We start from the raw sequence: 15560 nt of genomic DNA on the forward strand, positions 1-15560 counted from the left end.
CTCTCTCTCTCTCTCTCTCTCTCTCTCTCTCTCTCTCTCTCTCTCTCTTTCTTTTTTTTTTTTTTTGTTTATTTTAAATTTTGTTTAATTTTTTTATTCACTTGTTTATCCGGGCAGGTACGGTTGCATTTTTGTGCTTAGCATAGATACCCTGTTCAATATAGTCTGCATATCTGAGCCCTCGTCCACCAACGTGTTCTGCGTGTTCATACGGTATTGAGTGCCTTCAAGAGTGGCTACGGGTGAAGAGCTCTTGGATTAGCTACATTAAGGATTGTCAACATAGGTAATTGGAAGGGCATGTGTAAAGCACCCTGTATACCATGTATATCGATACCAAGCTGGGAGAGGGTGTATGTTGAGGTTTGAGCCTCAATGAAAACCATAGGAACTTACCATTCCTTCTTTTCCCTTTTCCGATGCCTCTATCGTGGCACTGAGTTACCCTTTTTTTTTTTTTTTTTCCCTTTATGTTACCTTCTTGTTTGCCTGCGGACTTTTTTTTTTTTAACCGAGCTTGAAACGACATCGCCGCCTCGCAGCACCGCCTATTCTACACACATGTAGCGATCCAAGGCATCCGGCATAAGCACCGGCATCAGCACTGGCCAACCCCCTATTCATAGCAACGAGGGAAAATTGCTCGCTCACTATGTAAGCGCAGAGAAGGCAATGCCATTTTCGCAATAGATATTTTCCGTTTTCTCTCACACTAACAAAGCTTAGCGCGTTCGAACATCATATTCCTTCGTTTCTCCGACCCCGACATTCCAACCTCACTTAAGGATACGCTCCCCGCAATAATTCAATTATGGTTCGCAATATTGTCGTCCTAGGCGGGTCATCGCATCCCGAGCTCGTCGAGCAGATGTGCATCAAACTGGGCATCCCTCCTGGCAGGATCACCCTATCCAAGTTTTCTGTTGGAGAAACCCGGGTTGAGATCCAGGACTCCGTCAGAGGAAAAGACGTCTACGTTATACAATCCGGTTGCGGAAAAGTCAACGACAATTTCATTGAACTCCTCATCACAATTTCAGCTTGTAAAACAGCATCCGCGAAAAGAGTCACCGCTGTGATGCCTTTATTTCCATACAGTCGTCAACCCGATATCCCATACAACAAAGTTGGTGCCCCATTAGCCAAAGCCGGTATCCAAAAGGACAGTTACACATTCGAAAGTCGTCCCGGAACTCCCGCACCTCAGCCAGATGGTGCGGGTTCCAGTGGCCCCCCAGCAGGCCAATTAGAACACAAACTGAGCCGTCTCTCGTTAGATAAAGAAAGAGGCCCCGTCACAGCGCCCGGGTCACCCAGTTTGACCTCGAGACCATCTTTCCTACGCCGCCAGCACACTGGTAGCGAGATAGTTGGGTCTACTAAGCGGGATTCGCAAAAGGTCGTCTACGCCAACGGGACCGGGGGCGACTGGGATCAGCACAGACAACCAGGCTACAAACAATGGGTTGCGCAGGCTGGAACATTGATAGCGGATTTGTTGACCTGTGCTGGTGCAGATCACATCATCACCATGGACCTCCATGATCCTCAGTATCAAGGGTTCTTTGACATCCCTGTTGATAATTTATATGGGCGACCTTTGTTGCAGAGGTACATACAAACAAAGATCCCTGATTACCAGTCTGCAGTAATCGTCAGCCCTGATGCTGGTGGTGCAAAACGTGCAACAGCTATTGCTGATGCACTTGGTATGGATTTCGCTTTGATTCACAAGGTATTCCCCGTTTAGACCAATTCCAAGGCCATACAGCTAACGATCCCATAGGAGAGGCGGCCTACTAAAATCACAGACCGCCAAAATGCAACAATGATGCTAGTCGGTGACATATCTGGACGCGTCGCAATTCTGGTTGATGACTTAGCTGATACTAGTAACACCATCACAAGGGCTGCAAAGCTTCTTAAAGAAAGGGGGGGGGCTACTAAGGTGTACGCTCTGTTAACGCATGGTATATTCTCCGGTGACGCCATCGCTCGTATTAATGCTAGTGCGATCGATCAAGTAGTCGTCACTAATTCAGTCCCCCAAAATGAGAACGCTCGGGCGTGTCCGAAATTGAAAGTGCTTGATGTATCAAGTGTTTTTTCTGAGGTATGTGCGGACTAAAACGCGCGGCTCAAGACCAGAAACTAATAATACCCGCGTAGGCAATCCGCCGAGTTCATCACGGTGAGAGTATCAGCGTTCTATTCAAGTATGACTAGAAGCGTAAACCCTGTTGGAGCTTCGAGGACAATCGCAAGCAGTTTAGGCTAGATTAATGTATGATTTTTCAGCATTAGGAAATCAATGTCCTTTTACAGTACAAATTTGAGTATATACATGAAGAGATCCGGATAGTTTAAATGAAAGCCTATCCCAAAGTTGATTGTATAAATTTTGTCACTAGGGTGCACTTTCCGAGTTCTTAATGAGCTCGAGGCCACCCATATATGGTCGAAGAACTTCAGGAATACGAACTTCTCGCTTGGCACCATCCCAATTGTTTTCCAGAATCGCTGTAATTATCCTTGGAACTGCGAGGGCTGTACCATTCAAACTCCAAAGAAAACCCAACTTACCATCAGGATACTTGCATCTAGCGTTCAACCTTCGAGCTTGATAATCCGTACACTCGCTGACGCTTGTAACCTCGCCCCAACCCCCATATTTTTCTCCCTTCCGACTGGGCATAAACGCTTCGATATCATATTTCCTATATGCGGGAGCCCCAAGGTCGTCTGAGGGCATGGAAATGACACGAGCTGGTATTTCCAAGCTCGTAATTATATCTCTTTGGAGGTCTAATATCTCGTTGAACGTTTGGTCCGACAAATCCGGGTCGGGTAATGTCCATGCAAACAACTCAACCTTGGTAAATTCATGAACGCGATACAATCCTTTGGTAGCTAAGCCGTGTGACCCTGCTTCCGCTCGGTAACATCGTGATACTCCTACCATCTTTTTGGGAAATTTCGCTTTCGGGAGCGCGGTATTTGCGAACATGCCAGCCAATGGTATTTCCGCTGTGCCTGCCAGGCAAAGCTCGGGCCGGGATGAGTCTTGCGAACCTTCGAAGGCGGAACCTTGGCTGATGTGATATATTTGTTGTTCATTGTTGTTATCTCGGGGTTTAAACCCGCACGCCCCCGCGATATGGGTATATACTATTGACGGCGGGCTTACTAGGTTCCATCCTTTGCTTCTCGCACAAGCCAGAGAGTACTGGATCAACGCTTGCTCCAACAATACAGCATCCCCATGAAGGAAATACCAACCCCAACCAGACGTCTTGCTCGAGGAAGAGAAATCAAGTATCCCAAGCTCGGTACCTATTTCCACGTGAGAAATACCTGGGGCTCCGCGGTATAGAAGCTCCGGAATTTGTTTTTCAGTGGTTTTCGGAAGGGTTTGCGAGTTCGCCGGAAGTTTGCCCTTGTTTATGTATTCAACCACATTCAGTTTTCCCTGTATTGGAGTATCTGGGTGTGTTAGATTTGGTAATTGCGCCGCAAGCATGTTCATTTCATCCTCAAGCTGTTGCTCTACGGCCTCTTGAGTAGATATCTGTCGCTTCAGCACCTTGGCTTGTGCCTGAAGGTCCTTCCATTCCTCGGGTTCCTCATTTCTTCGAAGCGCAGCAGCTTTTATTTTTGCACCCAGTACATTCTGCTTCCCTCGCATCAAGTTGAGGGAACTGCGTAGTTCAAAAAGAATATCGGAAAGCTTTTTAATACGTATAGGATAGGTTGACTCTAGTGGCAGGTTCCTGTTTAAACAATTCTGGGAGTAGAAACCAGGATTCTCGCGGATTGGTTTCGTCGCAACAATGGGCTTTGGCGCAAATGAAGGTGGTATCGGACTGGTCGAAGAACTGAAGGTGCGGATACTAATTTGGGGAAGCCGTTGCATACAAACCTCGTGCTTTCTTGTAATCGGAAGCCGGTGGCTTCGAGGTTTGCAAGTTATTAATCGGCACCAGTGCCCGTAGCGTGCTGATCTTAGAACCATTTGGTGAGTTTGCTTCGGTGTGGGAGGCTTTTGGGTCTTTCGATATGATCGCCGTTGAGTTCGTGCTAAATTGAAATCAATGTGTTGAGAAGGTATGCACATGTACATGGCCCAGAGCTTTGGCCAGCTCAGGAGCCAACCCGCTAGGGCAACTTAGTTTACGCATGCTCGAGGGGTTTTTATTTATTTATAAATTTACATATGTGCTGAGTAGTTTATTTTTAAAAATTTTCCAGCGGAAGGAAGGCGAGTGGGGATCTAGAATTATATATATGCCCAGGTACGTACTTGCGTGCCTAAGTAAGTAATTATGTCTTCAAACAAAATGGGTACCAGGGACTTAAGTATGTATATGTATATGTACCTACTTACTTACTTACCTACCTAAACACTAAGGTAGGTTCTTATTATATACAAAAATAGCGTGACTAGCGAAGTTGCACTCAAATAAAAACTTCCTTCATGATGGCAGCATCATCAAGGCCGAGACTTTCCATTACATACTGATACCGCTGGCCTCCCCGTTCCTTGCGTTTAAGGTATTTCAGCAGCTTCTGCCGCTTGTGCACCATCACACGTAAATTCCGCTTATTCATTTTATCATGTGTGTTGGTTTCAAGTTGTTGGGCCAGGGTTCTGATCTTCATTGTTAGTAATGCGGCTTGGACTTCACTGCTACCAGTATCACGACCAACGCGTGGAGTTTTAATAGGATCGGTTCCGGGGTTCGATGCTATCGACGGGTGTTTCGGTTGAGGAAATTTCTCATCTGTGATGTGACGGCCAAACGTTTCGACACACCAAGTTTTGTTTGCTCTTGTTTTGTCTTTGGAGGAGCCATTGCTGAGAGAGAGAATGCGGTTCATGGCAGCTGTTGCCTTCAGATGCATTTCTTTTCCTTGTAAGACAGATTTTTCCGTTACAGCGTAAAGGGGTGGGTCTTCCAACGCTTTGGATCTTGCAAGAGAAATCTTAACTTCGTCCGGTTGCAGGTAATGGTTTAAACGGCCAAGTCGTTCTTCGAATATGGCCTTCTCGAAGGCTTCTTGTCTTTCATGCGCATCGGTAGCTGGGACGAGATGATCTATTGGTGGTAACATAGCAGGGCTCGAGTCCATTGCTTCAAGAAAGGGAGTCGTATGTCCTACAACAGGATCAGACGCTGCGTCCTGTCGAATCTTCCGTAACTCCTCTTTCCTCGCCGTAACTTTCCCCCGCTTTTCAGCTGCTTTGGCTATAGCCCATGGATTGCTAGGAGGCTTCCTTTTGCGTCCAGCATTGAGAGGTGAGGATGTGTGTAAGGATGCAATTTGAAACGGTCGTTTACTAAGATTTTGCGAATAGTGCAGGGAGAGCAGAGGGCTGGTAAGTCGTTTGGTTGGCAAGCGGGATACGGCTCTCACGGCCGTAGATATTTGCAAACTAGCCAATGATGAAGATAGATTGCAAACGAGTGGTTGCATTGTTAAAGTTAAAGGTGTATATGCATATGCATGTGCATTGAAGATTGAAGTTGTGTGCAGTGGTGTGGTTTTAATCCCAGAACGAAATCTCTTAGAGCACGCCACAGACACTGCCACAGGCAGCCCGTCAGCCACAGTGACTATCCGTTCTGGGCTTCCTTTTCTTTTTCTTTCTTTTTTTTTTTTAACTCGCTTCTATTTTTTTTTCTCTTCCTGCCCTTCCCCAGCATCGACGACCACAAAAACTTTCCCACGAACAAGAGTTTCACCGTGGATTCCTAAAACCAGCCGGTAACAGCAACCATCGGTTTCTTGACCGGTTCTTTTGACAAAAAGGATACTTCGTTTCTATCGCGGATGTAAAAGCCAGAACACGGCGCATCCAATTGAAGCGACGCATCTGTCCTCTCCCATTCAACTCTTTCTTTGATACATTGGAATTATCGCCCTTACCATCATACATCTAGAAGGGGAACCTTTTTAGCTACCTACTACGGCTCTTATTTGTTGTCGCAAATATGTCGTTTCTCATCCTAACAGAAACATCAGCTGGTTACGCTCTCTTTAAGGCTAAGGACAAAAAACTACTGAAGCGCGATGATCTTGCTAAAGAGATTAGCACTTCGGATGGCATCTGCGGGCAGCTCAAGCTCAAGCAGTTCTCCAAGTTTGACAGTGCTGCCACAGCTCTTGAAGAAGTCACATCGTTGATTGAAGGGAAGGTTTCTCCAATGTTGGCTGGAATGCTTGATTCCCTTAAGGACGAAAAGAAGGCATCCTTGGCTGTTGCTGATGTAAAACTTGGTATGTTACCATCTATTGTTCTTACTACAAGAGATTTTGCTCACTCGCCATTGTTAGGAAACGCCATCAATAAAATACCCGGCCTGTCTCTCAATATCGTCTCGGATTCAACCACGCAGGACCTTTACAGATCCATTCGGGAGCATCTCACTTCTTTGATACCAGGCCTTCTACCGTCTGACTTGAACACTATGTCACTTGGTCTTTCCCACTCTCTGTCGCGTCATAAATTAAAGTTTTCCCCCGACAAAGTAGATACAATGATTGTCCAGGCGATCGCATTACTTGATGATCTGGACAAGCAGCTTAATACGTACGCTATGCGTTTGAAAGAATGGTATGGCTGGCACTTCCCGGAAATGGCGAAAATCATCAACGACAATATGGCGTACGCTAGGGTCATCAAGATAATGGGAGTCAGGTCTAACGCATCGACTTCGGACCTTTCTACTGTTCTCCCTGAAGAAATAGAGAATGCTTTGAAGGCTGCGGCTGAAATTTCTATGGGTACTGAGATCACGAAAGAGGATTTGGACAATATTAACAGCCTTGCAGAAGAAGTTATCGGCTTCAGCGAGTATCGAACAGAACTAGCTACCTACTTATCCAATCGTATGCAAGCAATTGCACCGAACCTTACGGCATTAGTGGGGGAGTTAGTGGGAGCAAGGCTGATAGCTCATGCCGGATCCTTAATGAATCTTGCCAAGTCACCTGCCTCGACAATTCAGATTCTTGGTGCAGAGAAGGCACTGTTCAGAGCTCTCAAAACAAAACACGACACACCTAAATACGGCTTGATTTACCAGGCGTCATTAATCGGGCAGTCAACTGGGAAAAACAAGGGCAAGATTGCCCGCATGCTTGCGACGAAGACATCGCTAGGTATCAGATATGATGCGCTTGCAGAAGATAAGGAAGAATCTTCAGCACTAGGTATCTATATGCGACAGAAAGTTGAAAACCGTGTTAGGTACCTTGAAGGAAAACCAACCCTCCCAAAGTTGCCGTCGAATGGCGTTCAGCCTGGGAAGTGGTCCATCCAAGAAGCGAAGAAGTACAACCCTGATGCTGATGAGGTTATGGAAGATGCACCTGCGGCTGCAGATCTAGCTAAAGCGGCTGTCGCCGATTTAGAAACCGGGGAAGCTATGGAAGATGTTGCTTTTGGCGATGAAGATAGTGATAAGAAAGAGAAGAAAAAGAAGAGCAAGGAGGATAGGAAAAAGGAGAAGAAAGAAAAGAAGAGGAAGTTAGAAACTGCCGACGGTGAGCCCGTCGACCAGGAGGGCGCTGAAGAGGAAGCCACCGCAGCCAGGGAGAAGAAGGAGAAGAAGGAGAAGAAAAAAGACAAGAAGGATAAACACGAAAGGAAGAAGAGAAAGCCTTCAGAGGAAGCGTGAACTTTCTTAGTCCCGGCATTTCCTGTGCATGTGCTGATAGCCCCCTTTACAGCATCTATTGTACTGTGGCTGTGACGGTTTTGTTGAGGTGTTCTTTGTTTGTTCGGCGCTATATCGTTTTTATCTCTGCGGTGAGGTTTGTGAGGGGCCTGTTTTGAGGGAACAAATGAACATCTTGTATGATAGGTGATCCGACGCATTTAACTACTTGCTTGATAAAGTAAGTTAGGTAGACTTCTGTATGATAATTCCTTCTGTTTTGCAACTGGATATTTATATTTTTCAGCACTCGCTTCCCATGGCTGCTCACTCATCTTAGTATAAGCGCATATCACCTAGGTCCTTAGCTTCACGAACTTTTTTTCCATATTTTTTATGGGTACTTAAGAGGTATCTAGGTAAGTTACAAATCACAAATTGATGTACTAGGGCATGACTTAAAATACTCTTCGGTACCTGGACCCTGAGAAAATGTGCGCTTGAGGATGTGTTGTTTGATTGTTGGATTCTTCCGATGGTTGGCAATGAGCTTTTAAGTATCGCGGTGAAGCATCTAACCACACGTACACCCGACCATACTGTAAGTGTCCAGGCCCAAATCCCGCTGATTTGCAGCCACGCAGCCTTGCCCGATATCTAGAGTTAAGGCACACATGTAACTAGTTCCTTCGGAAATTTTGATCATAATGTCGAAACCCAAAGGCGTATACGACAATGCCGCGACCGGTGACACATCCTTTCGCCGCACCTGGGATCGCGAAGAATACGCACAAAAGGCTGCGGAACGCCAAAGTCGAGAGGCTAAAGAGCGCAAGGAACGATATGAAGCCAAGCTGGCGGGAAAGAAGTACATACCTAAATCCGAGGTGGACGCCAACGCTGAGGAGACAAGATTCGATGATTCGAGGATGATTGAAGCGAGGAGAGGCCGTATCCGGCTGGACGAAAACCTCAACAAGGTCCAGATCGTTCCTCTAGGAACTACCGGTAGCAGAAGGGGGAAGGGGCCGGGATACTACTGTGAGGCTTGCGATCTAAACTTTACCAACAGTTTGGAGTACGTCGAACATTTGAACAGCAAGCAGCATCTGAATGCGACTGGTCAGACGGACGTTGTAGAGCGAGCGACATTGGAAATGGTGCGGGAGAGGTTAATTTGGTTGAAACAAAGGAAACACGAGCAGGATAAGGCGGAGGAATTCGATTTGGCCAAACGACTTGCGGAACGTAAAACGATTGAGGAACAGGAACGGCTAGAAAAGAAGGAGCGTAAAAGGATTAAAAAGGAAGAAACGAGACAGAAGAAGGTGCTGACAGCTACTGAAACTTCTGAGCAGACTAGTGGGGTTGATGTTGATGCGGCAATGATGGCACGAATGATGGGGTTTGGAGGATTTACAAGTACAAAAACTCGATAGTGAATTGAAGATCTGGAACATATCCAATATCGATGCACTCTTGAAAACATACATCATAGTACCCAGCTAGCCAAAGGGGTATTCGCAAATTTTACAACCGAAAGGTGGTTATTATGGGTCATATCATGGGCTTCTCAAGTCACGTCGCCCCAAACGCCACCAGCTCTGATGAACTCCGACCAGTAAGCGGTTATGTAGTGGCGCTGCTTCGGTCGTGAAGCGCCCCCATAAAGATCCTTAAACGCCAAACAAAACAGAAGATAAGAAATAGAAATATTACATAAGTCCCACACGGGTCTTCATAACCCCGCCGCCTTCAAAATTACGCATAGCTTTGGATTTTGCTCGAGGCCGCTGTAGTCGCCGGAAAGCTTCCTCGATATGACGAGGCTCCACAGGAGTCCTACCTTCACCGGGCCCGTCGAATAGAAACCGATCTCTCTTTCTTTTTTTATCGTTCTCTTTATTCGAAGTTTGAAGCTTATCTTCTGCATCCTTTATTCTTAGTGCCTCCTCAGTGAGCACCTGTACTATCTCGAAGGTTAAAAAGCCAAGGATGTCAACAATGTCGTCGTTAGGTTTTGCATCCGTAACCATGCCGAACCCAGCCCACTCTCTAAATCGCTTCGACTTTCTGAAAGTAAAGCTGGCTTGTCTGCACTCAGAGAAGTGAACATATTCATCTTTAGTCATGCTTTTTGTCCGTTCATCAGCGCTTTTTAACCTAGCAAGGGTGGCAACATTGGCCTCAGCTTCCTCTTCGTCATCTTCGTCATCGCCTTCGGGGGGTTGCTCGCTGAAGTAGGAGGCAACCTCCCACGGCAAGGAAATCTTGGCCCGCTTCTGTCGCATTTTGAGCGCATCGCCAGCAGCAGAGTCCTCCACAAGGTCGGCAGTATCCACGTCCCTATCTTGATCCTTTGCGGTCTTTCGAACTTCTTTCCAGGAGAGGTAGGTTCGTAGCCTAGATACCTTAGCTTTGTCGTGGCGGATAAGAAATATCAGATCATCAGTTGATATAGAACGAGAGCCTCGCCTAGCGGCTTGGGCAGTAGCTTGTATTAACTATCGGGTCCAGTGTTAGAAGAGCGAAGGGACACATCGCTGCCAGGACAGATAGGACATACCATTTCGATAACTTGTCCGCGAACGATGTCTTCGATGATACCGGTGGTTTCAGGCGAAGGTTCTCCGGTTTCACCGCTAACGAACATCATCTGTTGGATTTCCAACTTGTACTTGAAACGGTCATTCGCCATGATGTACTTGGTAGGTGGATGAGATCGGAAGGGATATATACATAATACTGAGCTAAGAACGTTACGCGGAGCTTGTTACATCGCGGCCGTAGGACGAGACCGGATATAAGATCTAATCAGATTAGATTTAGAAATACGCTTGGCAAACCACGCGTTTTCCCAGACTTGTTTGTTTACCCAACCAACAGGGCGACAAGTATCCCGTACAAGCAGCAGCATTTAAATCAATTGCATTCGTGTAGATGCCCGCGACACGGGAGACACCCTGTATCGCATGAGCCAGCTTGCATAAGTTTGGGGCTACATACCGTTACCTGCCCGACCGTGAGGTATACTAGAACACTAGGTATCTAAAGATTTGCACGTGGATCATCTGGACGATTCCAAAGTATCTGGGCGCGCACTGCGTTGCTCCTTCATCTTCTTCATCATAACAACAGACCACAAAAACAATCCAATCCAACTACAAACGTTACCTTCAACACCAACCTCACTCGCCTCATTATACCATACGACCACGACTACCGTCACCATCATACCCCACTACACGCCATCTTTCTCTGTTATCCGCTACCGACCCCGGGAGAAGCGAATCCGCTTGAAATGACGCCGCCTCATATTTTCGGTTTCCGACATTAGCTCATTTACTCCAGTCGCCTTATTGTTGTATCTACTTGATACTAGACACTCATATTGCTTATAGATTTATATTCCATTGTTGCTACAAACCAGCCGTAAGGCACACGAAACTATCCGACTCTACGAATACCTCGAGGCCCACCCTCCCCTCCCAAAAAAAAATGGCTTCTAGACCAAACCCACCAGAAGTGGGGTCTCCACAATGGATATTCAATGAGCTGGCAGACGCGCATCGCAAAGAGGCGGACCATTTTGAAGATTTTACAATTGCATTCAGAAACGAATTAGAATGGCTTACAGAGCATATGGCGGATGTGTTTACTCAAGGATCCACAATGTAGTGCTCCCACGCGCAATTTTGGCGTCTTCTATATCCAGGTCAACGTACTAAATGGCTAAACTTCTTTAATAGAGACATAACCGAGTTATACAAGACTCCTGGAAAGCTCAGAGGGAAGACCCCCCGGAACCCACCCAAAACAGTGCTTATCGAAGAGCAAAAGGTAGGATACATTCAACTCCTGTAAGCTCCATGCAACGCCACGTCGCTCAAATATTGATATAGGATGACAATATTCTCGTCACATCTCCCGCGAGGATAGCTTCGCCAATCTGTCTAGGTCATGATGTAGTAATAAGACCGATGACGCCGCAACTTAAAGAATCATTTGATATCGAATCGGACAGTGCAGTTTCAACTCCAGAATTGATGAGGGATAGTGGGTCATCCGCGGCGGGCTCCTTCGGTCTAGTCTCCAACGAACCGATCGAAAGAAGTTCTCCCGCAAAGGTACCATCCTACCAAAATGCTCCAGATATCGCTGGTGAAATTGCAGAGAGAAGAACATGCTCCGGCGCAAGCCGCAACTCATCGACTCTTGCCGAAGAGGATTGCCCTAGTAATGATCTTGATGCAATCGACGAGCCTACTTATTCTGAAACCTCGTCTCATGATGCCAGCTCGAAGAACTCCGGAGAAGGAGATCATGATCTTCTCCGATTCCCGAGTCCCTTGGCGAGGATTCCTACAGATCTCCATGCCGATTCGTCAGTTGGACCTTCAAGTTCCCAAGCCCCCAAGGAGCGGGTGCTGCGGGCTATTGAAAGGGAGGCTTCAGTGTCACCCGTGCAGGCGTCCAACCCAGTTGCGCCGTCTTCTCCCATATCACCAATTCAAAAAATGGATAATCCTGTGACCCCGAAGCCTCTCATAACGGATGTGGCTGCCGGCTCCGACACACCAAGTGAAACGGCGTCGCCAACTGGAGTAGCCCGAAGCAGCATGAACTTTGCATCGTTGCCTGCTCGAGAGACTTTGACCTACAAAAAGAGCATGGGGGGCTCAAATCCAACTGGGCCGCGGAGCAGCCATGTAGATGACAGGGCAAGTTTGTTTGGCCGGCTTACCGGTGGTAAAAGCTTAGGTGCATCAAGTATTGCTGGTGAAATAGGGATCACGGACACCCCGAGCACTCCAGGCCCGATTTCCATAGTACCGGGCCATCACCATACCTCTGACGAGGAAGACGAGGACGAGGACCTTAATGAGCAGCTCCGTCTCGCCGAGATGAACAAAGCTTCAGTAATGCAGTTTTCTGACAAGAACCCTACGCAACGGCTTGACGAGAAGATTAGGCAATTGAGCCAACAAAGTACCAGCCGGCTCTCCAAATCAATATCCGCCTCGTCTCTCCTGACCACAATCCAAACTGAAGACCTCGACGGCTCTAAATTAGCCAAAGTTGCTAGAGACACTGGAGATACGGAATTGCCACTGAGGCCAAGAGGATCTATGCAATCAGACGACGAAGATTGGATACCGTCACTACCACGTGTTTTAAGGACAGCAGCTACGCATTCAAGCTTAGGATCATCTTCGCCAATACGGCTAGTTCCTCCTTCTCCTAGCAAGGCACTCAACCCGTCACACAAGAAAGTGACTATGACACCGGTGATAACAAAATTACACGCACCAGTGTCAATGAACAAAAAAGATATAAACACCGAAGTCACATACCCAACTCTCCCAGTGCCACCACTGTCAGCCACTGAAGCTGAGATTTCAAGTTCGAAATCTCGGGATGACCTCGAAGCCTCTGTCGCCAAAAAGAACCAACCAACCCTCATATCTTTTGCTAAGCAATTGTTCTGGGGATCACCTAAACCCGCATCCCCTTCGAAAGAGGCACCGCAGAATCTAAATAGCGAAGGAAGAGAGGACGAAGCAAGGGACGAGGACACGGCTCTAAACGGGATACTCTATCCTGAAATGCAAGCTTCCGCCTCCTTAGATTTAGATGAGGATTTAACTCCATCCGAAGCGCGGCAAACCCCCGAAAAGGCGTCGAAGCTTCAGAAAGGCGGCTTGATCAAGTACGGAGGGGTACCCAAGCGTGAAGTCCAACTGAAAGGGCCTTCCTCCGCCATTACCGAAGGAATTAACCTTATCCCAGAAAATGCTGATGACATCATCAAATCACCTCTTGTCTCAGATAATGACCCTTCGCTTCCCGGGTCGCCTTTTTTTGAAGCTATTGCATCAGAAGAGGATGATGTAGAGGATGAGAATGGTGACCTACCTACTAACACTAACCCGAGGGAAAGCCCGGCTTATTGCGACATATCACCCCAAGCTGGGAGCCTGAGAGAACCACGCAATCGCCGTTCCTTGCAATCAAAAACTAACGATCTTCGGAAGCCCAATCGCGCCCTTTTCGGTGTGAAAGAAAGCGGGATTGCTAAGCCAAAGGCGGTTCTATCCTCCAATCGACTTATTACAGGTTCACAGCGTGAAGCAGAACTAAGGAGGGTAAGTGTACCCATATCTAGAACTCTTCTAAAAATCGGAGTTGGCGCTAACTCCCCTAATAAGAATGGGAATCACAATCCATTATCAAATCAGGCAGCTCTTGTCAATGCTTTGGCCGAAACGTTCGGGCCTACTAAAGAACCGCATTCTCGTCCCCTCTCCGCAATGTCCAGCTCTTCTACACACAGCCGCCAAGCCCCGAAATCAATAGCTGCACTTAACTCCGCAGCAAAGGCGCAGAAAAGGGTAAACCTTGTTGCAATTTTCTACAATAATGATAATAGATACTAAAACCAATTGTAGGAACAGGAAGAAAAGGAACGGAAGGCTGCTCAGAGACAGGAGATGGAGCGTAAGAGACAGGAGAACTTGAAACGGGAAGTGCGCCGTGAGGAGGAGAGGAAACAGCTACTTGCAAAGGCAGCAAAGAAACAGCCCTCAAAGGTACGTATATTTCGCCCTTCATCAAAACACCGGACACATTTTGCTAATGGTATGCACAGACCTTCGATGAGGAAGATGTGAAAAAGAGGATTCCGACGGCGGGGAAGGGTACACAGGGAATATTTCATCCCTCCAAACTACTCCCGAAAGCAACGCCCTTCTCCCACAAAAGCGGCCTCAGTTCTTCCAAATCTCAACCGGAGCTAAAGCGTCAACCCAAACGAATCCTCCCGACAGAAGAAGAGAACAAATTACAAAAGGAGGAGGTCAATGCCAAAGATTCGAATCAGCAAGACCCGAAACGCAGAAAAACGGAGGATGCAGGGGAAAACCCGACCCCCTCTACCTTCGCACCCCCTATTCGCCAGTCGACTGCTAAGAAAGAAAACCTACCGCCCTCGAAAATCGGAGGTATATTTAGCCAAGATTACACAGCCGCAGGCCAGGGCCAGGCACATACCCTCGCAAAGTCAGCATTACCAATACAACTCGCTAAATCCACGCCTTTGCCACAAGTCGAGGCTGTCAAATACTCCCATGATAAGCTCAAATTTGGGACAATGGTTACACCTTCCGCGCAAAAGATTGGAAGAAAACTTTCTACCGCTCCTCGTGAATCGCCAGTGTACCCTAACCCAGAAAGCATAGATCTCCCAGAGATACACACAGAGTAAAGACCCGTCCAAAGTTATATCCGAAAGTGAAGTGAAGCTAACTTTACACTCACACTAGCTCCGAGGATGACGACGATGATAAGTCCTTCCATGTCCCCAAATGGGCCGACTCACCGGAGCTTCGCCAGGCTTTGCAGGATCAATTAGGAATAGATCCAGAAACAATATTCGGCCCGATAGCACCTCTTTCCATGGAAGACATATTCAGAGGGAGGAGTGATAGAGCAAAGTTCAGAGCCCGAACAAGCTCCGCAAATTGGTCCGGTGCCGATCGACTAACGACTGCGGAAATCGAAGCTGACAGAGTTGAGCGCCAACGTATTCTCGACAATGGTGGCTGGACCTATCAAAAGCCGTAGTGCCCGAATTCTCTACTCACCTTTTTTTTTCTAAAAAAAAATCTCTTCCTTAACAAAATGTAGCGGTTGTACAATGTTTAATATTCACGAGGTTTCGTAGGCAAGTAGAGCAAAGCTATGCCTGACTTTGCCAGCTCTGTTTATCTCTATGTTTCTTGGCGTTGCTCCGGAATTTGTTTTTGTCGGTAAATCTTTTTTTGGCGATTCGGGAAGTGTATTACGACCTTTTCTTTCTTCAAGATCTACATCTCACTTGCTACTACCGATAGTTTGTGA

The 15560-nt window shown here is 47.0% G+C and overlaps 7 protein-coding genes across 7 annotated transcripts; 4 read left to right on the top strand and 3 right to left on the bottom strand.

Annotated features, from left to right (window-relative positions):
- Positions 1-811: 811 nt before the first annotated feature.
- On the top strand, positions 812-2226 carry AOL_s00109g187 (uncharacterized protein; the record flags this gene model as incomplete). Its single annotated transcript, XM_011126668.1, has 3 exons — positions 812-1735; positions 1787-2113; positions 2170-2226. 3 exons carry the CDS (start codon positions 812-814, stop codon positions 2224-2226), a joined length of 1308 nt encoding a protein of 435 aa, XP_011124970.1.
- Positions 2227-2407: 181 nt separating this feature from the next.
- On the bottom strand, positions 2408-4120 carry AOL_s00109g188 (uncharacterized protein; the record flags this gene model as incomplete). The annotated part of the gene is made up of 1 exon (XM_011126669.1): positions 2408-4120. The coding sequence occupies one exon, from the start codon at positions 4118-4120 to the stop codon at positions 2408-2410; it is 1713 nt and encodes a 570-aa protein (XP_011124971.1).
- A 335-nt stretch (positions 4121-4455) lies between these two features.
- AOL_s00109g189 (uncharacterized protein) lies at positions 4456-5475 on the bottom strand (the record flags this gene model as incomplete). The annotated part of the gene is made up of 1 exon (XM_011126670.1): positions 4456-5475. The coding sequence occupies one exon, from the start codon at positions 5473-5475 to the stop codon at positions 4456-4458; it is 1020 nt and encodes a 339-aa protein (XP_011124972.1).
- A 518-nt stretch (positions 5476-5993) lies between these two features.
- On the top strand, positions 5994-7682 carry AOL_s00109g190 (uncharacterized protein; the record flags this gene model as incomplete). Its single annotated transcript, XM_011126671.1, has 1 exon — positions 5994-7682. The coding sequence occupies one exon, from the start codon at positions 5994-5996 to the stop codon at positions 7680-7682; it is 1689 nt and encodes a 562-aa protein (XP_011124973.1).
- Positions 7683-8368: 686 nt separating this feature from the next.
- AOL_s00109g191 (uncharacterized protein) lies at positions 8369-9100 on the top strand (the record flags this gene model as incomplete). The annotated part of the gene is made up of 1 exon (XM_011126672.1): positions 8369-9100. One exon carries the CDS (start codon positions 8369-8371, stop codon positions 9098-9100), a length of 732 nt encoding a protein of 243 aa, XP_011124974.1.
- Positions 9101-9376: 276 nt separating this feature from the next.
- Positions 9377-10359, bottom strand: AOL_s00109g192 (uncharacterized protein; the record flags this gene model as incomplete). Its single annotated transcript, XM_011126673.1, has 2 exons — positions 9377-10165; positions 10228-10359. 2 exons carry the CDS (start codon positions 10357-10359, stop codon positions 9377-9379), a joined length of 921 nt encoding a protein of 306 aa, XP_011124975.1.
- An 800-nt stretch (positions 10360-11159) lies between these two features.
- On the top strand, positions 11160-15284 carry AOL_s00109g193 (uncharacterized protein; the record flags this gene model as incomplete). The annotated part of the gene is made up of 7 exons (XM_011126674.1): positions 11160-11335; positions 11411-11501; positions 11564-13807; positions 13871-14053; positions 14111-14251; positions 14311-14921; positions 14984-15284. The coding sequence occupies 7 exons, from the start codon at positions 11160-11162 to the stop codon at positions 15282-15284; spliced, it is 3747 nt and encodes a 1248-aa protein (XP_011124976.1).
- Positions 15285-15560: the final 276 nt, after the last annotated feature.

Source organism: Orbilia oligospora (genome assembly GCF_000225545.1).
Source record: "Orbilia oligospora ATCC 24927 unplaced genomic scaffold scaffold00109, whole genome shotgun sequence".
In the NCBI taxonomy this organism is placed as follows: domain Eukaryota; kingdom Fungi; phylum Ascomycota; class Orbiliomycetes; order Orbiliales; family Orbiliaceae; genus Orbilia; species Orbilia oligospora.